This window comes from Erpetoichthys calabaricus, chromosome 11 (assembly GCF_900747795.2).
Source record: "Erpetoichthys calabaricus chromosome 11, fErpCal1.3, whole genome shotgun sequence".
NCBI classification, from domain to species: domain Eukaryota; kingdom Metazoa; phylum Chordata; class Cladistia; order Polypteriformes; family Polypteridae; genus Erpetoichthys; species Erpetoichthys calabaricus.
Genome location: NC_041404.2, coordinates 145576814 through 145604684, shown reverse-complemented (window position 1 = coordinate 145604684; position 27871 = coordinate 145576814). Strand labels below are relative to the sequence as shown.

At 45.1% G+C, this 27871-nt stretch overlaps 3 protein-coding genes across 5 annotated transcripts in view; 2 read left to right on the top strand and 1 right to left on the bottom strand.

Annotated features, from left to right (window-relative positions):
* The window catches only part of LOC114661104 (TOM1-like protein 2), a 93439-nt gene extending 86756 nt beyond the window's left edge, over window positions 1–6683 (top strand). Inside the window, 3 exon segments of the mRNA XM_028814236.2 lie at window positions 373–432; window positions 4278–4314; window positions 4439–6683. Of these exon segments, the coding sequence (XP_028670069.1) occupies window positions 373–432; window positions 4278–4314; window positions 4439–4593 (252 nt within the window). The 3' untranslated portion in view covers window positions 4594–6683.
* LOC114661106 (retinoic acid-induced protein 1) overlaps window positions 1–27871 on the bottom strand; it is a 684250-nt gene that overhangs the window by 457925 nt on the left and 198454 nt on the right.
* Window positions 15871–27871, top strand: part of srebf1 (sterol regulatory element binding transcription factor 1) — a 29243-nt gene continuing 17242 nt past the window's right edge. The window contains exons 1-2 of one of the 3 annotated variants that reach the window (XM_028814233.2): window positions 15871–16137; window positions 24446–24907. In XM_028814233.2, coding sequence (XP_028670066.2) covers window positions 16032–16137; window positions 24446–24907 — 568 coding nt within the window. In that variant the 5' untranslated portion in view covers window positions 15871–16031. Of the gene's footprint in view, window positions 16138–16615; window positions 16976–24445; window positions 24908–27871 lie in introns of those variants that run through there. The other 2 variants (XM_028814230.2, XM_028814234.2) reach the window with 2 other exon arrangements.

The window sequence follows — 27871 nt, the reverse complement described above, 5'->3', positions numbered from 1 at the left end:
AGTTGGTACGAAACCCTGCAGCCTCAGGGGGTCCCCAGGACAGAGCTTCAGAGCCATTGCACTGGAGTGCTGTGATGGCAGGATGGGCCGACTTAAAAACTGAAACCCCTCCAAATGGCCCGCTGTGTGCACCCAAGACCAACCCGCTGCCTTCCTTGCATGTGATCATGCAGTTTGTTTTTTGTGTGTTTTTGTTTTGTTTTTGAATTCTCTTGTGTGTCACGGTGCTCAGTGGTGTGTGTCACTGTGTCATTATTTTATTTCATATTTATTTTTCCGTTCTTTTTTTGTTCTTTTTATTGTGTTTTTTTTTTTTGTCACCATATCTTTTGGCTTTGCCTGTCTTGGTCTGGCCTGCGCTTTGCTCCATAGATCCCTGTTGCGCAGTCCTCTGTCATGGATGACATTGAGGAGTGGCTGTGCACCGATGTGGTGAGCTATATTTTTTTACGTTGTTCTCTCTGTCTTTTGCAAACTTACTCTGTCCATTCATCAAGTCAAGAAGATGTGAGCCTGCCCATGGAGTTTGACTGGGGTTTGGGTGGGGGTGGCGGGGTATCTTGGGATACGTTTATTTATCATGTGTGGATGACAGCAGTCATTTTGGACCTGAAATCGTTAGACGAGTGCACAAAGAGGGGCACCATTTTATCTGCTGGCATGTGTGTCTGCTGAGAGAGAGAAAGTTTGAACTTGCACACTTGCATCCATGGATTTCATTTTTTTTTTTTTGCTTGGGTGGGGCATCACTATTGTATGCCTCCAAGATCAGGTACATAAACTGTTTTAATAATACAAAGGGGACTTGCAGGATAAGCTTAGTAATGTTGTTTCAATTTGAATTTGTTTGCAATCATTGTACACCGATCAGCCACTGCTAGGTGAAGTGAATAACAGTGACGCAATGGCACCTGCCAAGATGTCGGATAAATTGGGCAGCAAATGAACAGTCAGTTCTTGAAGCTGATGTGTTGGAAGAAGGAAAAATGGGCCAGGGTAAGGATCTGAATGACAAGGGCCATGTTGTGATGGCGAAAAGATGACTGTCTGGGTCAGAGCTTCTCCTAAATGGTAGGTCTTGGTGGGATGTTCCCGGTATGCAGTGGTTAGTACCTACCAAAAGTGGTCCAAGGAAGGATAAACAGTGAACCAGAAACAGGGTGATGGGCACCAAAGAGTCATTGATGTGCGTGAAGGTCCAGCCCATCTGGTCCAGTTCCACAGAAGAGCTACTGCAGCACAAATTGCTGAACGACGGCAAGGCTGGCCATGAGAGAAAGGAGTCGGAACACACAGTGCATTGCAACTTGGAGTGCCCATGCTGACCCCTTTCCACCACTGAGAGCACCAACAATGAGCATGTAGGCATCAGAACTGGACCATGGAGCAATGGAAGAAGATGGCCTGGTCATCTAGATCACAGCAAAGTGTATGTGTGTCATTTATTTGATGAAGAGGTGGCAGCAGAATGCACTATGGGAAGTAGGTAAGCTGGTGGAGGCAGTGTGAGATGTTCTGGGCAATGCTGTGCTGGGAACCCTTGGGTTCTTGGCATTCATGTAGATGTAACCTGGACACGTGTACCACCTACCTAATGAATGTTGCAGACCACATGCACTCCTTCATGGCAACAGTATAACTTGATGGCAGCATTCTCTTCCAGTAGAGATAATGGGTCCTGCCACTTTACAAAAATTTTTGAAGATGGTTTGAGGAACACAACGAAGAGTTCAGGGTGTTGACTTGGCCTCTAAATTCCCCAGACCTCAAACTGATCCAGCATCTATGGGATGCGCTGGAAGAATGAGTCTGATCCATGGAGGCCCCACCTTGCAACTTACAGGGCTTAAAGGGTCTGCTGCTGGTAACTTGGTGCCAAGGGACCACAGGACACCTTGAGAAGTCTTGCGGAGTCGGTGCCTTGACTGATCAGCATGAAGGTGGCCTACACAATACGAGGCAGGAGGCTGTAATGTTGTGGCTGATCGGTGTATATATTAATTTGAAACGTGACATTGCATTCTAAAGTAAAGTGTTTTGTTAAATTAAAAATAACTAGCCTGCTCCTGTGTTTCATAATGGAGCAAATGGGCACCTGCGCCCTGTTGTAATAAATGCAATAAAACTTAACGAAATACGTCACCTGTTGGTATCCGATAGCTCGAGGTAACCATGCTGTCCTCCTCTTTACACTTGGGAGGGCTGTTTGTCTCACCATTCTGTAACCTTCCTTGGCATACCTTGGCCAACTGGGCAGCTTGTCGCTGAGTGCAGTTCGTGTTTGTGCCCATGTGTGTGAGAGTCTGGGGTGCAGTCGCGTGTGTGTGTGTGTGGTGTATATCTTCAGTATGGTGTGGGACGGCTGGCAGGAATATGAAGTTCTGCATGTATGGAGAGGTACACTAATATGGGAGAAGGGCAAGCAGAACTCTGTGAGAGACTCCATGACTTTCTTGGTGGTTTGGGGGTCAATGTGCCTCTTTATATGGGTCTGGGGGCGGGGCAGAAGGTGTACAGATGTACAGTACATCCTTGAAAGTATTCACAGCACATCACTTTTTCCACATTTTGTTGTTACAGCCTTATTCCAAAATGGATTAAATTCATTTTTTTCCTCAGAATTCCACACACAACACCCCATAATGACAACATGAAAAAAGTTTATTTGAGGTTTTTGCAAATTTCATTAAAAATAAAAAAACTGAGAAGAAAGCACATGTACATAAGTATTCACAGCATTTGCCATGAAGCTCAAAATTGAGCTCAGGTGCATCCTGTTTCCCCTGATCATCCTTGAGATGTTTCTGCAGCTTCATTGGAGTCCACCTGAGGTAAATTCAGTTGACTGGACATGATTTGGAAAGGCACACACCTGTCTATAGAAGGTCCCACAGTTGACAGTTCATGTCAGAGCACAAGCAAAGCATGAAGTCAAAGGAATTGTCTGTAGACCTCCGAGACAGGATTGTCTCGAGGCACAAATCTGGGGAAGGTTACAGAAAAATTTCTGCTGCTTTGAAGGTCCCAATGAGCACAGTGGCCTCCATCATCTGTAAGTGGAAGAAGTTCGAAACCAGCAGGACTCTTCCTAGAGCTGGCTGGCCATCTAAACTGAGCGATCGGGGGAGAAGGGCCTTAGTCAGGGAGGTGACCAAGAACCCGATGGTCACTCTGTCAGAGCTCCAGAGGTCCTCTGTGGAGAGAGGAGATCCTTCCAGAAGGACAACCATCTCTGCAGCAATCCACCAATCAGGCCTGTATGGTAGAGTGGCCAGACGGAAGCCACTCCTTAGTAAAAGGCACATGGCAGCCCGCCTGGAGTTTGTCAAAAGGTACCTGAAGGACTCTCAGACCATGAGAAAGAAAATTCTTTGGTCTGATGAGACAAAGATTGAACTCTTTGGTGTGAATGCCAGGCGTCACGTTTGGAGGAAACCAGTCACCGCTCATCACCAGGCCAATACTATCCCTACAGTTGAAGCATGGTGATGGCAGCATCATGCTGTGGGGATGTTTTTCAGAGGCAGGGACTGGGAGACTAGTCAGGATAAAGGGAAAGATGAGTGCAGCAATGTACAGAGACATTCTGGATGAAAACCTGCTCCAGAGCACTCTTGACCTCAGACTGGGGCGACGGTTCATCTTTCAGCAGGACAACGACCCTAAGCAAACAGCCAAGATATCAAAGGAGTGGCTTCAGGACAACTCTGTGAATGTCCTTGAGTGGCCCAGCCAGAGCCCAGACTTGAATCTGATTGAACATCTCTGGAGAGATCTTAAAATGGCTGTGCACCGACGCTTCCCATCCAACCTGATGGAGCTTGAGAGGTGCTGTAAAGAGGAATGGGCGAAACTGGCCAAGGATAGGTGTGCCAAGCTTGTGGCATCATATTCAAAAAGACTTGAGGCTGGAATTGCTGACAAAGGGGCATCGACAAAGTATCGAGCAAAGGCTGTGAATACTTATGGACATGGGATTTCTCAGTTTTTTTTATTTTTAATAAATTTGCAAAAACCTCAAGTAAACTTTTTTCACGTTGTCATTATGGGGTGTTGTGTGTAGAATTCTGAGGAAAAAAATGAATTTAATCCATTTTGGAATAAGGCTGTAACATAACAAAATGTGGAAAGAGTGACGTGCTGTGAATACTTTCTGGATGCACTGTGTATGTTTGTGTCTGCTGGTCTGTATATACTGGTGTTGGTTGGGGTGGGGTTAGCAGGGTGGGCTGTTTTCCTGCCAGCTGCTCATTAAACTCTCCTTTATCCCTTGGCAGAAAGGAGATGAAGTGGAGGAGGGCGTCACAAGTGAAGGTATGGCCGCTCTGCCACCTGTTTTGTTGTTGCTACTTTTAGTGGTCAGCATGTCCAGTTGTATGACTTTCTTTATTTTTTATTTATTTTTTACTAACGTATTTACTGATTCATTGCTTCCCAGAGTTTGACAAGTTCTTAGAAGAGCGGGCCAAGGCAGCAGAGAGGATCCCCAATTTGCCCACGCCCCCCGTAACGGAGCCCGTAGCGCCCAGCGGTGACTCCAGCAGCAACAGGAGGAAGGCGGAGCGCTCGGAGGACATGCTGTTTGCTCTGTAGCCGGGCCGCTCTGGGCCCTCCTCGTCCACCCTCGCGTGTAGGGTGCACTTCTCTCTCTCCCAACGCCACGTCCACTTCAACTCTCCAGCAGACACAGCTAACAGTGCTGCCATCGCTTGCTCCTCCTTGCAGTTGTAATCTCCTGGCAGTGCACAGGAGGGTCATCCCACAGTAACAACAAGAACCTGAATGAAACAAACCACCGAAAAAAAAAAAAAAAACATAAAAATTGAGAGTCGCTGTCACCAGGGAATTTGGGAGGCGGCACTAGTTGGAGTTTACCTTTCGCTCCTGGAATGATGATGCCACCCCGGCGGGTGGGCTCCTTTTGAGCTCTTGGCGTGGTACGCTTCACCACGGACTTATCTGCTTACGCTTTACGTTTTTTTCATTTGCACCACATCACACCGTAACTCAACACCCACCACCACCACCACGCTTGAGAAGTGGACAGCCATTTGCCAGGTGGGCTGCACCTACCCTGTTTTGACTTGTGTGTGTGGGCGCGTGCTTAGAGGGGTCTCCTCTAGGTGAGCTGTGATATGGAGGGATGTCAAACAGGATATTTATTCATTTCTTTCGTTAGGATTATTGACTGGCTGGGGGTGGAGGGGAGAAGCGTGACGGTTGGGGGCATCGAAATACGTTTACTAAGAGCTGAGATTAAGTGGAGTGTAGGGGAAGGAGGGAGGGATACAGAGAGGAGTTGGGGGGGGGGGGGGGTGATGCCCATGGCAACATTCCTGGAAATGAGACGACAGTGAAAGAGGTTGGTGGGGTGAGGTGGGTGCTTGCAAGTGCAATATAAGATTGGCACAGAAATGTAAGAAATATGGAGTGGGCACCATTTAGAGGATTGGCGTGAATGTTCTGTGTGGGTGGGTGGGGTGTTCAGAGGGTGCAGTTGGAGTGATAAACGCTCAGTAAGGCTGACCCGAGTGTGATGTGTTTGTGATGGACGTTCTCACTTTCAAAAAGTGGCCCCCTGTGTGATCCCCTGGCACCACGTATGGCTTGCTTCTCGTCAAATGCACTTTAAAGCCGTCATTGTAGAGGAACTCGTTGATTTTTGAGGATCATCTGTCCCTATAGCAGCAGCACACAACCAGTGTTTGAGAAGAAGGGCACTTTAGTGAAGCATATGCCAGATTCCCAGTTCTGCTTATGCCTGCATGCTCAGGTTGGCACAGCTGTAGGCTTCTGCAGTAGAATAGCGCAAGAAGGAACCTGATGTGAAGCCCTGTGCCAGCTTCTGGGTGGGCACATCACCAGTAACGAGGCCACATTTTCAGTGACCACCAGCCCGGTTCATCCATACTTCCTAGGATTTAGTTGAGTGGAGCCATTAATTAGGTGCCCACCTCTGACCTCAGTCAGTCCAGCGCCCCCCCCCCCCACTGCTCATACTGTATAGATAAGTTTTTTTTAATTATTTTATTTTTAAATGCTTAAAAGATAGAGAGAGCCATGGATTGTAACTTTTTTTTGGGGGGGGGGGAAGGGGGGGTCTGGCCTACACCTTGTACCCTGACACTAACAATAGCAGTTTTTGTTCCTTGACCAGTGGTTTTTTTTTTTTTTTTTTTTTTAAGGTGACGTCACCACATCCTTGCCCAGTTTTGTTGGGAGGTGGGCATTAGATTTATACGCTTCAAGCCTTTGAAAACTTTGAAATGAAGCTGTGCCCCCCCCCCCCCCGCTGACTTTTTAGTGTTGGTTCATCTAACTACTTTTATGTGTGTATGTGTGTTTGTGTGTATACACCCCACATGTTCACGTCAGTTTCCTCGCCAGGACACCCTGGGCACACGAGGTTGACCGACCCTTTCGCTGAGTGCCAGCCCCAGCTGCCAACGTAGCTGTAGGTTAACACAAGGCTGTGATGTCACCTCAGCTGGGGCCGAGATCTTGTAGTGACCCGCGTAGCTCTCTTGTTATGTTCCGTTTTTTGAGATCTCAGACTTTGGCTGATTTCAGGGCTGAACGGGCGGCCCTGCCACTCTACGTGTGTCGCCTCAGATACAGAATCCAGCCTCTGTATTGTTCGGTTCCTGCATGTGTTCTGCTCCAATAAAACACTACCAGTGTGACCTCCGCCGCGTCACCGTGCCTTCTTTTTCTTTTGTCTGTCCAACTAGAGCAGAAAGGGCCAGTTATGACAAATCTTAGATGTGCGTAATCAAGTGTGGGGTTCGTGGGGCACCAGGGGCAGGAACCAACACTAGAAGGTGATGCCAGTCCAGCTCCTTGTACACGCATCACACAGTGTTTACACATTTATTTTTTTGTTGTTCATTTAAATCCCTGGTTGGCAGAGTCTGCGGATTGACGCCACCAAACCAGCCCTACCTGTTAAACACACACCAGGCTAACCCTCCTTTCATGGAGGCCTGCCTCGGAACCACTGCACGTCTTCATCATCTGTAGCCATTGGAGCTCACAGCTGGGAAGAAATGCCATCTTTGCTTCGTTCCAGTGAAAGAAACCAAGTAGAGGAGCAGGAGATGCCAGTCCGCTTGCCTTCCACCTTTCTACTGCATGACAGTTTGACGGATTGCGGCCAAAACTACTTTAGATGTTCCATGATCCGATCCCACTTACGAGGAATGTGCTACCAAAAATGAGTATCAATGAGGAGAGGCCAGCCCTCTTGAGTGCCACTGGTTTGTGACACCTGCCCGAAGTTTGCTGCTATCGGCTCACCAACGTCCACCGCCAGCCTCGCACAGAGCTTCACCTCTCCTAGCAAAAGGAAGACAACCTCGATGGAATCGCACAAAAAGTCTGTCAAGGATGAGACACGAGAGGTGGTTATGAAGCGCCCTCCGCCAAGTATGTTGTCACAATGTTATGGCCCCCCTGACCCACATAGTGGCACTCATGGTGACATTTTGTAGTTTTCAGGTGCCAATACTAAAGATGATGACGTTAACGCTCAAAGGGACGAGATTATGTTCAAATACGCCACTCTCATCGAGTCCTCTAGAGTCACGAGTTGAACTGGACCACCTTGCAGAAACCTCGAGAATAAAAGTGTAATGAGCACCGAGGTGGGAAAACCGAGACGCACACACTGAGTGCTCCACAGCTGTACAGTCGTGGCCAAAAGTTCTGAGAAGGACCAGAGTGTTGGTGCCCACAAAGTTGGTTGCTTCAGATCTTTGTCAGATGTTTCTCTGGTATACTGAAGTACAAATTACAAGCATTTCAGAAGTTTCAAAGGCTTTTATTGACAATTCCATGAAGTTTATGCACAGAGTCCATATTTGCAGGGTTGGCTCTTCTTTCTTTTTCAAGACCTCTGCAATTCGCCCTGGCATGCTGTCCATCAACTTCTGGGCCAAATCTTGACTGATGGAAGCCCATTCTTGCATCATCAATGCTTGGAGTTTGTCAGAATTGGTGGGTTTTTGTTTGTCCACCTGCCTCTCAATGGTATTGAGGACCCCAAATGTTGATATTTTGTTCCCTGAGCCTCTTAGTACTCACTTTTGCCTTATGGCCCGGTGCTCCATCATGTTGGCCACCAAACTGTTCTTGGATGGTTGGCAGAAGTTGCTGTCTGAGGATGTTGTGGTCCCATTCTTTATTCATGGCTTTGTTCGTAGGCCAAATTGTGAGTGAGCCCACTGCCTTGGCTGACATGAGTGGTCTCGGGATGCTTTACTGGTGGAGTGACACAGGACTGATGGTAGCGCCGCTCATGTTTTTTTCCCCAGATACCCCAAACAATCAGAAAGTGGATTCATCAGAGAAGATGACTTGACCTCAGTAGTCCACTCCCAGAATATGAGTCTGTCCCTGATGTTTTTCTTGGCTTTTTAGCTGCCCTTCTTGATACCCACCAGGCCATCCTCCAAAAGTCTTTGCCACACTCGCAACTGCCTGCTGCCATTCCTGAGCCAGCTCTGCCCTGGCGGTGCCCGCAGCTGAATCAACTTTAGGAGACGGTCGGTCCTGGCACTCCCTGGACTTTCTTGGGCGCACTGAAGCCTTCTTCACCTCTCTATTGCAACTCAATCAGCGTGACAGCGTGACCTCCACCCTCGTCCTCGACTCACCTGAGTTAACGAGAGGACCACTGAAGTGATGTCGGCAGGTCCTTTAGTGGCAGGACTGACGTGCAGTGGTTTCTTGGGTATCCTTCAATAAAGGCGAGCTTCAAAAGGGCGACCTCAATTGAGCGAATGTTTTAATATTCTTGCTTTTGCCTTTTTATGCGTTCAATCATTGCCTTTATCTAATAAATTTTCTGTAATAATTTTGTTGCGTTTGCCTTTATTCGCTGTGCCCAATTGAGGTCGCCCTTTTGAAGCTCACCTTTTTGTGCACGCCCTTATTGAATAGAACCGTTTCTTGAGACGAAGTTCATTTTCATGGCAATGAATTACAATTCATCTAATCACTCTTCGGAACATTCTGGAATATCGGCAAATGGCCGTCAAACACTGAGGCAGCAGACTTTGTGAAAATTCATATTTGTCTCATTCCCAAACCTTTTGGTCACCAGTGTAGACCTGCCAGGCCCAAGATGGGACTTAAAGCCCTTAACTACTCACACTGGCGTACTTTGTACACCAATCCTCGTTATTTCTGTCCAACGTCCTTTCACTTGAACTTACCGGCAGCATCCGCCATCTCTCCTCAAATTTTTCGCAATGGTGTCTCTCCAGTGAGAGCCCCCAGCCAGTTTTAGGAGTGGATGCCCAGTCGCCAGTTCCAGATGGTGCATTTGGTACACCACGTGGGTACTGACATATGTACGACGACGCCGAGCAGTTCTTCGATGACTTTGTCTGCAACAAATATTAGTGAATTGTGATCCGTGTGCAAATCCTGCAGTGGATGAAAGTGTGACCAGTGATGAAGGAAGGGGATCAGGTTTATGTTCAGATGGTCCAAGACCTGGGGTGTCAAACTCTGGTCCTGGTGGGCCGCACTGGCTGCAGATTTTCATTCTAACCATCTTCTTAATTAGTGAGACATTTGTGCTGCTAATTAACTTTTGCTTTAGTTTTAATTATCCCTTAGTTGTTTCTTTTTCCTTAACTAACAGCCAAACAATAATGAGACCCAAAGCGAGCCGCCACATGACCAGCTCACCTGAAAATGAAGAAGGTCTCGGTCATGTTGGTCTGCTCAGGTTACTAAAACATCTTGACGGTGGTCTTAGGAAAAAACGAAAATCAACAGTCTGCTGTGGCAGAATGAGAGCAGCAACAAGCCGTGGAATTAAATAACGAGTTTAATTAACAGCAAGAATCGGCTTCTTATTAAGAGGTTAGTTGGAGTGAAACTGGTTGGCGTTTGAAGCCCCACTTTATCTGCCCATCTGTCGGCTCGTTTCACATCTCATTTCTCTTTGGCTGCCATTTAATGAAGAAACGAATCGATTCAGAGGACTGGATTTTGACAACACTTTTCACTACGAAAGAAGTGTGTGCAGCAAATGCCACCGCGGAACAGCGACATCGTGCTAATGACACAAACGAAGAGAGACAACGGCGAAAGGAAGCAAAAGCCACAGGTCAATGTGCAAGTGAAACACCTCAGCAACGGAGGGCAAGGCGTGAAGTTTTCACTGCAAACGTTGGCCGTCTGGAGGGATTTTCACCAAAGAGTAATGGGACTCGTGTGCCAGCCATACGGCTACAACATGATGTCATGAGGAAGGCCAGTGGAGCAGCAAGAACAGGTGGGTCCTCAGCACTGTGGTCATTAAGAGCTGACGTGCGGTGAGGTTCATGGCTGGTGACTCCTTCAGAGTGACATTTACAAATCTATGAACCCCAAAGAGTAGCTTATTGACTATTCAATTGGCACATTAATGCTGGTTATGTTTCATATCTCATCCTAGAGGTAAGGCGCATATATGACTAAGAAAACGTTACCTTTATAAAGAGAGCGGAGAGAGCGCATTTGCTCCTCACCCTCCATGTGTTCTAAATTTGCCTTCGCAATTCCACAATTCACACTCATTTAAATACAAATGAAATTATAAAGAGGTGTACAAAAAAAAAGATTTCAATTTTGACCTTAATTACAATATTTCGTTGTTTTTAAAAGCTATTAGTTCTAATGCTTTAATCAATTTTAATACAGACTGTTCAACAAAAGGATAACAAGAAAAACGAAAGAATATTTTATTTAAGGTCAAAATTTAGTTTTTAAATATTGGGTTTTTTTTTTCTTGGTCTGATCCCATTTTTTTTGTAAAATTGAAAACGGTTTATGGTCTTTTATTTGTATACTAGTCATTTAGCCCGTTACAATAACGAGCGCTAGAACAGTAGTGCATAAACATTAGAAGGAACAGTCTATATTAAATGGAAAGGGACTTTGAACTCATTCTTTTTGTTGGTCGTATTTTTCTTTCTTTCAGCCTTTCTTTTGTTGATGTTCACTTGCTGAGCTGACCGTTCTTCGTGGGCTGCCGCCGTTTATTGTGTGTGTTTAATTTTCTGTGACAGTAATACTGTCTTGTGCTTCCGCTGGCTTGTACGTCCATAATGTACCTTTAATTTTCTCTGGCGGTAATACAGGCGTGCGCGTCGGTAATATGCCTTTAATCTCCTCTGACAGTAATACTGGCTTGTATGTGGCTGTAATATGCGTCACTGTATTGTGTACCTTTAATTTCCTCTCGCAGCAATACTGGTTTGTATTTCCGTAAAACGCCTGGAACTTTCTCTGACAGTAATATCGCGCATGCGCACTTCACCAGAAGACGCAGACACACATGGACACCTGGACGCACACAGGGATTTTATTAAAGAGGATGAAGTCCATGCGCCTATCCTTCGACACGAAAATCTCCGTCACTTTCTTATAAAAGTCCTCCTTATTTTCCTTTAGTTTTAAAAATCTTAATCTTCCATGTTGGCAGTCAGTCGGAACAAAAATAAAAATAAGTGCACTGCTGCGGTCCGTTTGACTTTCTGAAGTCGTGAACTTATTTGCGCCGCCCTAAGAAGAGCAGCACCGCGCACCTGTTTGGCTCACATGCGCCCCCTTCAGGGCAGCCGGGTACTGTCTGTCTCACCTTGTGCTTTTTCACTGCGGTTTTATGTCCGATCAGCAAGACTAAATATGTCACACACATTCATTAAATATTTTAGCCAGACTGGGGAAAGTCAGGGTGTATAATAAACGTGTCTGCATACATTATATTGGCGACATACAGAGAGACCGCAACAGGCAGGCGCCAATGCAGGCATCAACTCCGTGTGTGAAGGAGAGCGCAGTCCGAGGTGAGGTGAGGCTCGTCGCGTTTCTCTCCTGTATTTGAACAGGAAATGCGCAAAGTCGGCGATTTCGACTATAAAAAAATATAAATTATTGGAATCCTAAAGAAAACAAATTTACAGCACAGACCAGTGGACACGTTTATTTTATGTTATCATTATTATTAGTAGTTTTTTTTTAATTTTCAAGATGACAGGTAAGGCTCTGCCTCCTCTGACCGCACGTCCGTGTTGACGCCTCTCCAAATTCACAAATATAATAAAAATGCTAGGCAGTCATCGGGTTGCTTTTTTTGTCCCAGAGTTCACACAAAGCTAGCTGCACATAAAGACAAAACAACTACTAACTTAATACACAAATGTATTTAGAAACAACACCAAAAAAAAAACAAACGAGCAAACTTAAGCCCGGGCAGTAACCCTAACATGTGGCCTAGCAGCCTAAAACACATCCAGCATAGCGACTTTATCACAAGGTAAACATTCACACGGATCGAGGGACAGCTCGCCCAATCTGCATGGCTTTGGACTGTGGGAGAAAACTGAAGCACCTGAAAGAAAACCAATACGGACACGGGAAGGACATGCAAACTCCACGTAGGGAAACGAATGCTGGTCTCCTCACTGCAAAGCAGCAGCGCTGCCACTGTGCCACCCAGATTATTTCTTATTTGGCTGACGCCTAAGGTGACTTACAAGTTTTGATACATTTGGTTCTGTTTCTTTTGTTTTGGAGTACTGGCAGGTGCGGTGACTTGCTCAGTGTCACACAATGTCCATAAAGTGGGATCTGAATACGCAGCTTTAGGGTCTGCAGTCCAAGGCTTTAACCACTACAACACGCAACTTCTATATAAAAAACGAGTTGAATTACAAGATAATTTGTACATAATGTCTAACTCAAAGTGAGCTCCATTCAGCATAAGGGAAGATGGTTGATGACCTGTTAGAAATTAGCTCAGACAGTGCACGCAATCACAGTACGAGCACAAAATAAAAAGCAAAGTACGTGTAAACACAGTAGCTGATTATAGCGTCTTTCGCGGCAAGTCGTATTACTGAGCGGTACGAGCAAATGTGCGCCCATTTCCGAACACAAGGGAGCGCGGAGCCAATGCCTCTAGCATTACAGGCGCACACGCACGGCTACACACACTACAAGGGGGGCAGTTCAGAGGAAGCAACTTTGGGGAGTCGGTGTCACAGCTGAGTACCGCGACCAAAAGTGGATGCTTTATACGTACATCGGGCACAAATTAAAGACGCGAATCAAGTACGAGGGGTAAGGAGTGTTCAGAAGCAGCGCTACGCCACCAGCATTAAATGTTACTGAGTCCGATGATCTCCCTCAAGTCATCACTGTTTCCAGAATACGTTCCTGCCCTGTAGTAACCCCTCCAGGACTAGTTGGAAGCTCGCATTCGGTTTATCCGACAGGTTAGGAGTGGAGTCGTCTTGGCCTCGGATTTCGGAATGAACATGATGTCATCAAGGAGCCCTGGCCGCTGGTGACACAGAATCACCCCACTCCCGGCTCGGCTTCTGATTGGTCCTCTTCACTGGCTCTACTAGCGGGGCTGTCCCTGCGGTGCTACCAAACCTCGCTTAGCAAGTCCCGCCTCTCTCTACTCGTAATTGGCTCTGGGGAACACACCCCTTTAGCTCCCGTACCCTGCAGCCCTGCCCACCTGACTGCGAAAGTGGGGGCGGTTACCGTGTGGCCCATGCGCCCGGCTGACAATGTGGAGTTGGGGGGCGCAGAGTCCGTCAGTTACCTTGCAATGACGGAGTGACGTCGGAAACTGCACGATATAAAGAAAAGATATAATAGTGTTTCTGATGTGGGGTTGGGGGTTTGCTGTTAGTTGTAATGTGTTTTTTAATTTATTTATTGAGCTTCTGATAAAAGCCAAGTTTCCCCCAGGGACAAATAAAATGAGATCTATCTATCTCTTATATAGTGCCTTTCACATATCTATCTATCAGTGCCTTATCTATCTATCTATCTATCTATCTATCTATCTATCTATCTATCTATCTATCTATCTATCAATTTTCCAAAACCTCTTCATCCTTAGCAGGGTTGCACAGAAGCTGGAGCCTATCCCAGTAAGCATATAATCACAATAATAATAATAATACATTTTATTTATATAGCGCCTTTCCCATGCTCAAGGCACTTACAGAATATAATAAAGAACGGCAGCGTATACAGTATATAGCATTGTACAAACCAGATAAATAAATAAATTAGATTAAGACAGTGAACTCTGAAAAAAAAGAAACAGACAACACAATTGATGGTCTAGCACACACACACAGGTTACATGAGCATCTTGACAGAGAAGTAAACTGAGAGAAGGGTAATAAAGTCAAATAGAGCTAAAAGCCTTCCTGAACAGATGAGTTTTGAGTTGTTTTTTAAAAGAATTCATGGAGTCAGCTGACCTGATTAATTTTGGTAGAACAATTCCTGGATAGAATGCTATTCTGCAGGGTGAACTTGAATAAACACACACACAACATCTGCCTAACCTTCAAGTCTTTGGACTGTGGGAGGAAACCCAAGCGCATACAAAGAGAACATGCAAACTCCATGCAAGAAGACAATGAGACATAACCCTCATTCTATCTATCTATCTATCTATCTATCTATCTATCTATCTATCTATCTATCTATCTATCTATCTATCTTATATAGAGCCTTTTCTATCTATCTATCTATCTATCTATCTATCTATCTATCTATCTATCTATCTATCTAGATAGATAGATAGATAGATAGATAGATAGATACTTTATTAATCCCGATGGGAAATTCATATTCTTCAGCAGCAGCATACTGATACAATAAATAATATTAAATTAAAGAATGATAATAATACAGGTGAAAAAAAAAAAAAAAAAACAGACAATAACTATGTATAATGTTAAATATTAACGTTTACCCCCCCTGGTGGAATTAAAGAGTCGCATAGTTTGGGGGAGGAACGATCTCCTCAATCTGTCTGTGGAGCAGGACAGTGACAGCAGTCTGTCGCTGAAGCTGCTCTTCTGTCTGGAGATGACATTATTTAGTGGATGCAGTGGATTCTCCATAATTGATAGGAGCCTGCTGAGCGCCCTTCGCTCTGCCACAGATGTTAAACTGTCCAGCTCCATGCCAACAATAGAGCCTGCCTTCCTCACCAGTTTGTCCAGGCGTGAGGCGTCTTTCCTCTTAATGCTGCCTCCCCAGCACACCACTGCGTAGAAGAGGGCGCTCGCCACAACTGTCTGATAGAATATCTGCAGCATCTTATTGCAGATGTTGATGTATCCATCTATCTATCTATCATATAGCACCTTTCACATCTATCAATCTATCCATCCATTATGTAGTGACTTTCATGCCTATAATCTAACATTCTCAACCCAGCTTAATCTAATTAATTTTGGTGTGCCTTTCCTGAAAAGCACTATATTATAAATAGATAGATGTGAAAGTCACTATATTATACATAGCTGGAAATACGATATGTTTGGATAGATAAATAGCTCTTTATTTGTCTCCTAGGGGAATTTTGGCTTGACTCAGGTGGTGCTTTAGAGATCAGTGTCACTGGGTAGCTCGTGTCTTTTCCAATAACATTGGTACTAATGCTGCCACTTTTCCAGCACAAAGTGAAATGCTGTTTCCACTGTAACCGCATGACTGTTCCAGGTTTAGTGGTAATTAGCTACTCACCTGCTGCCGTTGTGTGCTGTTATTTTCTCCCTGTACCAACATGTACCCAACCAAAAACAAACCCCCTCCCAATATAACAGAGGAGGACTTTGATTCCTGTTCATTCCCATTGCCTCCCGTGGTCTCGGCGACAGCTGTGTGTGACTCATACGACTCAGTTCGCAAACAGTGGCATCAATCTGCGCAAGCAGCCGCGACAGCGATTGGCTGATCAGTAAGTCTGCCGCGCAGGATTGGCCACGCAGCCTCTCTATCTAACTGTGATTAGCCGCGCCGTCTTACCTTCGCGCTTGATTGGCCATTTCAAATGTCAGTCACCCGAGAGCGTTTCCTGGTAAGCAGGGTTGAGTTGTGCTTAACTTTGTTTAGCTAGTATGGAAGGAGCACAACACAGAGTGTGACTGAAGGATTTGAAGACTCGCATCCGCACCCCCGTGCCAATCTCGGGGGCTTTGCCACCGGTTAAGATGGACCCCCTACCGTTTGATGATGCTTCCCTGTACACTCTCGATGCCAGCCTTGTTCTTAACGAGCCAAACGACATCGACTGTGCTTTGCTGAACGATATAGATGGTGAGTATGCGTACCGTATGACAGCGGGGCTCGTCAGTGGAATGTGGTGAACGGGGAACTCGTTGTGCCTTCGCGCCGTTTCCATTGCCTTTTTTTATTTTTTTTTTGTTGTTTCTAAATACAAGATGTAGAGTGACGTCATGTGGGTTACTGGCGGGCATTCACTTAGTGAGACAAAGGTCACCAGCCTCACAGTGTGCAGCGCGCCCCTTCTTTGTGGCTCAAAGCGCCGCTCAAGCGTTAAACGTTGCCGACTCTAAATGGCTATTGAATGTACCCGCCGTTCTCAGATCTGCATTGACTGGGAGCTCCCTACCTTCTGGAAAGTTCTCCTGCACTACAGCATGCAATGGCAAGGTGCTTATTGTGGCTGCTATGCCGGCGGGATGTTGATAACTACGCTCTGCTCTCGGTGGCGGCTAATACTGAAGCAGAACACCAGCACCCCGACACTTGCACCTCGCTTTTTGACACGGCGACCGCCAGTAACCCCCCGCGCGGCATCAAATGACCGCTAGTAACCTCGCTCGGCGTCCCGTGACTGCCAATAACCCCGCGTTCGTCACCTCGGGCAACCCGGAAGTATCGAACCGGAGTGAGTGCTGTGATTGGCTGCGCGGAGTCACCTCATAGTTCGCTTGCCGGCGTGTGCTGGGCGGGCGGGACGGCTGTCGTGAGGGCGTGGCTTCAGACACCCGCTCGCGCTTTGATTGAAATTTAAGCATCGCGCCGAGTGAAGTGATGTAAGAAGAGAGAGAAAAGGGATGAAAGCAAATTTTAAAAAAGGGACCACTAGCAAAGAGCGACTTGCAACCGGCAATGGAGTGCACCCTGGAAGGTAGGGTTACAGCTTTACGTGTTTTAAAACGGTTTGCAGCTAATAAGGTGTGTGTCATGTCACGCCACAGACGCCTGTTTAGAGTTTAAGGAGTTTGGATCCTAAGGATCTTGCCCTGACACAGTGTTGTAGGTCTCTGGAGCACAGGGGTGTCCTGAATCAATAATACAGTAAAGCTCTTTATAAAGTAAATATCTGAAAATGCTTACAAGTAAAAGAAAGGGGGAAAAGTAACATTAAGAACACAGAGCTGCTTAAATAAGCCTAGAGATGAAAAAGTAGACAGATACTTTATTAATCCAAAGGGGAAATTCACATACTCCAGCAGCAGCATACTGATAAAAAAAAATATTAAATTAAAGAGTGATAACAATGCAGGTAACAACAGACAATAACTTCGTATAATGTTAACGTTTATCCCCCCGGGTGGAATTGAAGAGTCGCATAGTTTGGGGGAGGAACGATCTCCTCAGTCTGTCAGTGGAGCAGGACGGTGACAGCAGTCTGTCGCTGAAGCTGCTCTTCTGTCTGGAGATGATCCTGTTCAGTGGATGCAGTGGATTCTCCATAATTGACAGGAGCCTGCTCAGTGCCCATCGCTCTGCCACAGATGTCAAACTGTCCAGCTCCATGCCAGCAATAGAGCCTGCCTTCCTCACCAGTTTGTCCAGGTGTGAGGCGTCCTTCTTCTTAGTGCTGCCTCCCCAGCACACCACCGCGTAGGAGAGGGCGCTCGCCGCAACCGTCTGGTAGAACATCTGCAGCATCTTATTGCAGATGTTGAAGGACGCCAGCCTTCTAAGGAAGTATAGTCGGCTCTGTCCTTTCTTACACAGAGCATCAGTTTTGGCAGTCCAGTCCAGTTTATCATCCAGCTGCACTCCCAGATATTTATAGGTCAGCACCATCTGCACACAGTCACCTCTGATGATCACGAGGTCTATGAGGGGTCTGGGCCTCCTAAAATCCACCACCAGCTCCTTGGTTTTGCTGGTGTTCATGTGTAGGTGGTTTGATGCAAGTTCACCACATGATCTGGCATGCAGTAAATCTTAGGCTTGTGCAAAAGGAATTGGGAAATAACGGGCTTGATCGGTGAACAGCTGTGGTATGGCGATGCTCTTTAATCATGTACTGGAGGACCTCAGGGTAAATTTGGGGATGTGCATTTAGGAATGAAGCCAGGAAGCACTTCTTGATGCAAAGAGTTGTGGGAGTCTGGGACGAGGTACCAAACCATAGAGTTGGAGCTGAAACCATAACAACCTTTAAAAAAGTATCTTGAGGTGAGATACTGGGACAGCTCAACTATTAGCTAAAAAAAATGGGCTTGATGGACTGAATGGTCTCCTCTCGTTTGTCAAATTTTATGTCCTTTAGCGGCTTTACTAGACCATTAAAAGTTAACCGAATTGTTTTAACTTTGATTGGAAACTAGTACAGAACTTAAAAGCATATGGATGATGTGGTCCTGCTTTTCTTTTCTCGCTGTCCTGGATCAACTATTGGAGACTTCTGAAAGGCACTGCGTTCATAAAAGCCAGCTGACCCTGGACACTCCAGAGCACTGCTGCTCAACCCTCTTTGGCTTCAGGACCTAGTATAACATAATTATAATCTCTGATGACCTAACAGGAGGATTTTAAATGAAGATGTGTGTCAAAGAGGGCATTGTTTGAAACAAGTGCAAGTAATGACAAGATAAGATTGAGTTTTCTTATTGCGTGAGCCACATGGAGTTACAGCAGGGGATATAAGGCGTGATTTAGTCAGCTGCTGAACTGGGATCTATCTATCTATCTATCTATCTATCTATCTATCTATCTATCTATCTATCTATCTATCTATCTATCTATCTATCTATCAGCTTGTGACTCAAAGGTGGATAACGACGTGTGACCCCCACTGGTTGAGAAATGCTGCTTTTGAACAGAGCATGGTGGTAAAATTGAGCAATTCTGCCCATCCCATCCAGGGTGGCCCCTCCTTGGAGTACTTTCAGCCACAGACTCATTCCTCCACTGCCTAACAAGGTGCACGTCTGGGGGTCTTTTCTGCCTGCTACCTTTAGGCAGCTGAATGCTTCCTCCCAACATCCCTTTCTTTCACTCCAGCTACAGGAAAATAATACTGACCCCATCTACTAGTTATTGTAGCAGAATATTTGTTGTATTGTGATTTTATTCTATTGCCTTCTATTGTACTTTTGAATCGGTGTCTTTTGTATTCTGTTGTTTTTTTTTGCTGAGGTATGCATTTGAATTTGCCCTTCTGGATTAATAAAGTTTATGTAATCTAAAAAAAGGTTTGCAATCGTCCATCACTTTAGCATCAGTTTCTGGCAGGGTTGGATGACGTCTTGTCATTTTTTTCAAGGATGATTTCAAGTGTGTTTTACGTTCAGTTCCACTTGAAAGACAGGAGTCGCATTTTGTGAAGATGTTGGAGACGTGAGGCAATGAGAAGGTAGGTCTGAACATCTAACATAAAGAAAATAAAGAGAGTCCATCTGCTACTGAATCGGCCAAGAGTGAAAGATTGCGATGCTTGCTTCAGTCCAAGATGTAAACAACATTTATTTCTAGAGCACGTTTTCATACAAATGATGTAACTCAAAGTGCTTTACGAGATGAAGAAAGAAAAATATAAAAATAAGATTAGGCAATGCTAAGTAACAAAGGATAAGGTAAGGTCCGATGGCCAGGAGGATGGAAAAAACACAAAAAAATTCCAGAGGGCCAAATCTGCAGGGGTTCCGAGGCCACGAGACCACCCAGCCCCCCTTCTGGGCATTCTACCTAACATCAATGATTTCAAGCAGTTCTCATGGTTTTCAGCTCTTTCCAAACCAAAGGGCACACCTAAGTGTGAAATGGGCAACAGCTTTTGACTTGGCTTAACGCAGTAAGACCTGCCATGTTGTCTTGGGGCAGTAACGTGTACTGAGAGAGGGACGGCGGCAGAAGCAGCAAGAGAGCTTCTGTAACAGTGTGCCATGGCCTGTGGGGTGTCTGCCCACTGAGTTGTGGGTCAGCTGTGATGGACTTGGAGCAAGCTGCCTTCAAATAACACCATGCACCCTGAAATGCAGGAGACACGAGTCTTGTGCACAGTAGACAATGCCCTCTGGAAGTTAACGGCAGTGATGAGATTACTGCTCTTACTATGGAGAGGCAGAGAAGGAAATTATCAGCAAAAATTAAGTGGGTGCCCTCCAGATGATTTCTGAATCATAGTTATCATTGCATGGAAAAACATTTGGGAATACAGAGGAACAGTTGTAGGGCAGAAGTGAACGTGGAGAAAGTTTCTACTGAGTTGGAGAAGTGATTCCTAGAGTATAGCAGACTGGTGTGTCACTTTGAATCTTCACAAAATCTGACTTGTGGTCACTTATGGTTCTAACAGGAGGACTCTGTCACACCATGGAAAGTTGTCCTGTCTGATTCTTGGTGCATCAATAAATGTGAAGGAAGTCAAGGAAAAAAGTTTAGAATAACAAAAAAGAAAGAGTGTCTTCTGGATGTTGAGGGCGTTCTTCCTCTGTCAGTCAGTCAGTCAGTCATCGTGCAACCCGCTATATCCCAATACAGGGTCATGGGGGTCTGCTGGAACCAATCCCAGCCAGCACAGGGCGCAAGGCAGGAACAAATCCCGGGCAGGGTGCACACACGAACCAATCCCTGGGCAGGGCGCCAGCCCACCGCAGGACACACACACACACTCGCACCAAGCACACACTGGGTCAATTTAGGATCGCCAGTGCACATATCCTGCATGTCTTTGGACTGTGTAAGGAAACCCACACAGACACGGGGAGAACATGCAAACTCCACTCAGGGAGCACATGTGAAGCGAACCACAGGTCTCCTTACTGCGAGGCAACGCTTCCACTGCGCCACTCTGTCAGTTTACCTCTAAATATTTATTTATTTATTTATTTTTATGGGGTCTAATATTTGAATCTGTCAGACTGTTTCAGCTCGAGGGAATGGCAGACTGCAGGTGCTTACACATTTTTGTACCACCTAGTGAACCTTTTTTACTTTCTCATGTACAAAGTATTGGGAAAGTATTGTGGTCCTCCAAAAATTCCATTTCGAGGTTTTGATGAATCTTGATTTTTAGACCTGCGTGAGTCTGAAAATATCATTTTTGGAATTGTGTGTGTCTCTGTCTGTCTCTGTGTGTGTGTGTATGTAAAGACGCTTCCACTTAGTCAACCAAATTTTGCATACAAGTATTAGGTATAAAACGTAGATTTCTATCAACTTTTGGCCTATTTCCGCTAACTGGAAGTGTTACTTTACCTTTTATTCATGCAGCTGCAGAGTCCGATTTATTCAACTTCACTTTTATAATAATTGTTTGATATATTATTAATTTGTTTTAATTTATTGTTGATGGCTCTTTAATGTACATAATATAAAAATCATTGTCTTGCGATTTACTTCTCAAATATCCATCCCCATATCTGAGTATACGAGAAAGTCGAGGGGAGACCACTTTCGATTTTGTTTGTTTTTTTTTTTTTTTTTTTTTGTTGCCCCAGCAAAACCCATTAACCACCAACCGGATAATTTGCCAACTAATACATGGCCACAGAACCTGCTAGTGTAAGTAGTGTAGTTTGATTCGTTTTGCTTTACCCATCCGTTCTTGCTGGCGGTACGGAGACTCTGAATGGCATGTTGGCACAGTCATATGGGTCTGACCCCCGCGCTAGCCAAGCCGGACAGTGGAGTTGGTACACAAAGCCTTCGACTGCGACTCTTCAATTTCTGGTAGCGCCAACTCCTCCTCGTTACCCCTCTGTTTGTAATTAAACTCCTGTGTTTGCTGCGTTGATTGAAAGCACACAACATACCACATGCTGTCAGCGTGAATCATCAGGATACTTTTTAGCACTTTTGTCTTGGTACGAGACTGTAAATCTGACATCTCGACCAGTACAACTTATGGGGTTCATTTCTTCCCAATCAACTTTAAGGTAACCTAGTATGTTCTTGCTTTGCTACATCAATAAACAGGGCTGATCTGAGGTTGAGACATATATTAGGCAATAAAATATAAATAATAATAACAGGAAAAAAAAAACAGAGATATTTACAAGAGCCAGTCAAGAAGTAACGCCCTATCCAACCACCTATATTTTTCAGTGTTTGTACCAGCTAGTATCTTAAAATCCTTGAGGAAAACTTGAGCGTAACTTAAATATGGACCCCCAGAGGCCACACACCTTTGTTCCTATCCCGGCGGTGTGTACTTACAGTCATTCTTTGTCTTCCTGCTGAAAGAAAGCAAAAGTCTGATGACATGCAAATATAATCTATCCTTAATGGCTGTGATCTTTAAGTTTTCACCTTTGCTTTCCTTCCTTCCTTCACTTCAAAACACCCTAAAACATTATACGCACTTCCTGTTTTTATAGCTTTTAATTTTTTTTCTGTAAATACAGCTACAGATATATTTTTTTTTCTTTACTGTTTCACTCTCCATTTTTTGAACAGCATTATAAAGGAAAGCAAAGGTCAACACGTTGACACCTGAATGTCTCTCTGTTACACCCTAACCTGTTAAAGTTCAGGTTTAATGGCTGTAGTGATGTTGTTGTGGCTTCCAAACACTGAGTAACATTAAACAAAAAAAAGGCTATTTTTTTTACCACCAGTCTAGAAGTAAAAATTAGTCGAATTGGAAATTGTAACATATAGTAAAGTCACGCAACCAATTTTGTCATAAATGTTGTAAGTCGCCTTGCATAAAGCCATCTGCCAAATAAGTAAATGTACAAGTTAAGTTTGGTCAGGTGGAGTCGGTGCATTTCTTCCGACTCCAGTAACCCAATAATTGCTTTCGACCCCATAGCCAAGTGTCTGTGTGCCATGGAAGATTAGGCTTCAGTCGACGATTTCGGAATATCCGAGAGTATCACAATTGGACAGACAATGTTTGCTACGTCGGCCAATAAACTTTGTGTTTTCTATTCCAGTTTCCATACCAGACTCCGTCACACGCTCATTTCTAATAAATGTAAAGTACTTTGTGATATACTTTATTAATCCCTGAGGGGAAACTGTCTTTTCACATGAACTTTGGAGGTCAGAGCGCAGGGTCAGCCTTTGCCTGGAGTGATTTTCAGGTTTAGGGTCCAACAGAGTAGGATGCCTTCTGGCAGTAATGGGATTTGAACTAGCCACCTTCCAGATACTGGCGCAGACAACTCGCCTCAGAGGTACCACTCCACCTTACATACAGTTTTTATTGTTATGACTTTAAAATGCAAAGAACAAGATTAAAAAGAAACACCAAACCGTCAGTGCCATTCGATAGCAATAATGCAACCTCTAAATCGGGGATGTCAAACTCCAGTCCTGGAGGGCTGCGGTGGCTGCAGGTTTTCATTCTAACCATCTTCTTAATTAGTGACTTTTGAATTAAATGTAATTGACTTGCTCTTGAAGACTAAGACCCCTTAATTGTTTTTTTTCCTTAATTAGATGCCAAACCATAATGAGATATAAAATGAGCCAAAACATGACCCAGCAAGCTGTGACCATCATATAATATCTGAAAAGAAAGAAAGATGAAGGGCTCAGGAACGTTGATCTGCTCAGGTCCACAAAACATTTTCACAGAGCTCTTAGAAAAGAGAAAATCGGCAATTTCAGACATGCCTGTTATTGCACAATGAGAGCAGCAACAAGCCTTGAAATTAAAGAATGGGTGTAATTAACAACAAGACTCGACTTCTAATTAAGCAACTGGTTAGAGTGAAATTGGTTGGAGTTTGAGGCCCTGACTTCGTTGGTCTTCTGTCGGCTCCCTCACTTCACATTTCATTTCTGTTTGGGTGCAGTTGAAGGAAAGAAATGAAGTAATTCAGAGGAACGATGAAGAAATTCAGGGAAAGGAATCTTAAAAAACAAGTCAATTAAAATGAACTCAAAAGAAGATAATTAGCAGCAAAAACAGGTCACTAATTAGGAAAAGGGTTAGTATTAAAACCTGTACCCACTGCAGCCCTCCACGACCCTGCTCTAAATCATGGGCCATTCATTTATTTTCTAATCGGTGTGAAGTTTATTGCTGCGCCAATAGTACTGGGTGCAAAAAGCGTCAGCCAGCGTTGAACAGGACTTTGATCAAATTTGGCGATGGACCGTCATCTCTTTATAGTGCCATTCATTGAGCATGCCACCATGAAGCATTTTTTGCAGCTGTATGTAATTTAGATCACTCATAACATGTAGGCAGATTGTTGAGTGTGGTCTTCAACCTTGAATTGTGTTGGACAGTCATGGCCAGAGATGTTCATTGAGTGAACAGACCCTAAAGTTGACCGGACATTTACTAGCAGTTGGGTAGCAAGTAGGCCTGTATTGAAATTGATAGGATTAGACGTCTGGGTTTCGCGGAATTCCGACAGACCACGAATGACCTTCTTTGTCTCACCCTCTTTCCTCACAGATATGCTACAGCTGATTAACAGCCATGATGTGGAGTTTCCCAGCTTGTTTGACCATCAGTCGTTTGTGACGATGCAGGAGACGCCACCCCCTCTTCCTCCTCCTCCTCCTGTGCAAGCAACAAGCAGCTCACCACTCCTGGATGGGTTGCTGGGGCCTTCCAGTAAGCCAGCAAAGAGCCCCACTGTGGAAAGCAGCAAGGTTTTCCAGCCGTCACCACCCCAGCCTGCTGCTCCCCCAGTCATTCCGGCCACAGCACCTCCTGGCTCCTCTTCGCCCCGGCACCTCGTCAAGCTGGAGCAGATCCCCAAGCAGCAGAGTCCACCGCTTGCACGACCACAGCAGTCTGTACAGCCAAGTCCCCCTGCTGCGCCCATGATGACTTCAGGCTTTCAGACAGCTGCCCCGTTTACCCCACAGCAGCCACCGCTGATTGGTTATCAGCCCTCGGGTGGCTTTTCAGGTAAGCTCAGTTTACTTTTTTTTTATGTATTCTTTCGTCTTCTGTAGATGTGCATTCAGCTGCCGTGAAGGGTTTGTAGGTGGTCCCATTTAGTTGGCTTTCCCCTAGATGACCTGCTTTATTGGCATGTTGTTGTCTCATTCCACTGTCCCTGTCTGGTGCCATACTGCTTACTCAAGGAGCTTGCTAAACTGCAGAACACATGAGGCGTCAAGGAACACAGCCAGAGGAGGCCTGCTGCCAAAATAAATGTTCATAGTGTCGATGTCCTGACAGGCTCGTCCAGCATTGCTTCCTTACATCACCTCATGCTGGCCAGCTCCTTTGTCATGGTCAGAGAAAGGTTTCTCGGTTGGGGCCCCCCCCCCACCTCTCCTAATGTGCAGTGGCAGAATGTAGCTCCTTGGTGGGAGCAGATGGTGTATATGTGCAGTGCTGGTGATCCAAAGTCCTCTGTTACACATGGTACAGATAGTTGGTGCACAGCCACACAGTAATCACCAGATGGCGCTATTACAGTCCCACCTTCTCCCACAGTGCACTGCAGCGTAGCTGATGCTGGTTATGCGTCCACGGCTTAGCCTGACAGTGACAACAGCAGGGAGGCCTTTGTGAGCCTTTCAGTTGGACTGGAGCTTAATGAACTGTGCTGCTCAGCTGTGAGAAAATCGCCTCCAGCATTTGAATATGTGCAGAAGTCCAGAAAGTCTGCAGGGCTTTGCAGTGGGTGGGAGAGACTTTATCAAAAGATAAATAAATAAAAGTAGGCAATGTTGAATACATAAAAAGAGGATGGCAAGAAGATGAGCGTTGAATTGTGTGTGCTTTATTTGCGTGGCTTCTCCACTGCAGTTTTACATTTTAAATGCATAATCTCAGTTGTCAGTCCGTATATGTGCTGTAAACATGACACATATATTTGTGTGTGTGTGGATATGTATGTATACATACATATATGTGTATGTGTGTGTGTGTGTATATATATATATATATATATATAATTATTCTGCGGTGGGCTAGTGCCCTGCCCTGGGTTTGTTTCCTGCCTTGCACCCTGTGTTGGCTGGGATTGGCTCCAGCAGACCCCCGTGTAATTAGGATATAGCGGGTTGGATAATGGATGGATGGAGATAGATCGATCTATCTATCTATCTATCTATCTATCTATCTATCTATCTATCTATCTATCTATCTATCTATCTATCTAATATTCATACATACACACGCACATATATATATATTCATACACACACACACATATATATATAATATTATAGTAAAAGCTGGCCGGACACTGCCTCCCCCAAGACACTAGATGGTAGCTCCCCTGGACTGCAGTGGCACTATGGGACATGGAGTTCAGACACACAGCCCTGCTGGGTGCCGCCAGGAGGAGCTGTCGAAGGACCTGAGGACGTATTCTTTTTCTTATAGCTGAGGTAGTCACGAGGACAGAAGCCCTGAGGTACTTCCGGGCTGAAGAAAATCCCAGTTCTTTATTAGACCCTGAAGTGCCAGCCAGTCACGTGGTCGGAAGGACAGAAGCACTTCCGGGTCAAAGACTATTTAAAGGACTGATTGGAACCCAGCAAGCCGAGTCGGGAGGAGGCGGACAACACTTGCTGGGAGGTGTGGAGGAGAGAAAATATTGTATTTATTGCTGAGTTGTGTGTTGATTGTGGCTGTGGTGCTTTGGAGGCACTGGAAAGGAAGAAAATAATTTAAAAATATCTTCTTGGTGCTTTTACCCTGTGTCCTGCCTGTCTGTTTGTTGGGTTTAAGGGGCAACAGCGACCCCTTGTGTCCACAATATATAATATACAGTAGAATGGCATATCAAGATCTCCTTTGTTGTCTAATTTTATAACCCTGAAGATGTACTACATTACCTTTCTTGGATACATCCTTCTTTCTACACTAATTCGTGTGGTGGTAGACCAGACAGTTTTAATGGTTGTAGATATTCTTCGTGATATTGTAAGTTGATGTTTTCATCTTCCGCACATCACCACCAACTGTTTCAGCAGAGTCTATTGATACGCATTTAACCAATTTGCTGTGTAACCGATTAACAAATTTCGCGTGAATTCATTTGACTTCATTGTTTCTAGGTGCTAGGATTGCTCGTGTAATCATTTCTTCTGTTGATAACTGTTTGTGATTAAATTCTTCAATAAGATCCATATTACTAACCGAGAATTGTAAACCGGATGGCATGGATGCAGGTACACGGCGATGGGACCATGAGACATACTGCGTAGGTGTGTACAGTGCACGTCTCATAAACCGCAATTGAAGTCGTATCCACCGTGAACGAAGGACTCATGGCCCAAAAACGAAACAGCTCAACTGACGTGAATGAGAAATGAAGCAACAAGGCGCCCATAGCTAACGACCACCGACACAGCCACGCCAAAAAGAGGATTCTGCGCTGCAGCCCGGATTCAAACGGAAGAGGCTACAGCGGCCCCACAGGTCCACAAAGATAGTACGAAGGGTGCAGGCGTCACCGTCATATTGTGAGTGGCACTACTGCGGGGTGAAGTTAGGAGTAATGTGCTGCTTGGGATTGTACAAAACGCTTTACACCAAATTCAAACACAATATAGCTCAACGATACAAACACGAGCCCACCTAGATAAGATCAATGAACGCAGGCGCCTACAACGCGCGTCTGAAACTGCGGAAGCAAAGCAGGCACGGGTTCAAAACGAACGAGCTCGACTGACGGATATACAAACACGAACCCGACTGGATAAAATCAATGAACGCAGGCGCCTACAACGCGCGTCTGAAATGCCGCAAGCAGAGCGGGCATGGCTCCAAGACGAACAAACTTGACTAATGTATTTCAGGATACCCAACGCCGGGGGTATGCGAGCGAAGCCCCCCTTGTTTAGACATAATAAGTTTTCTTTAATTGGGAATTTAAAGTGAGGAAAACATTAAAATTTATAAGAGCTG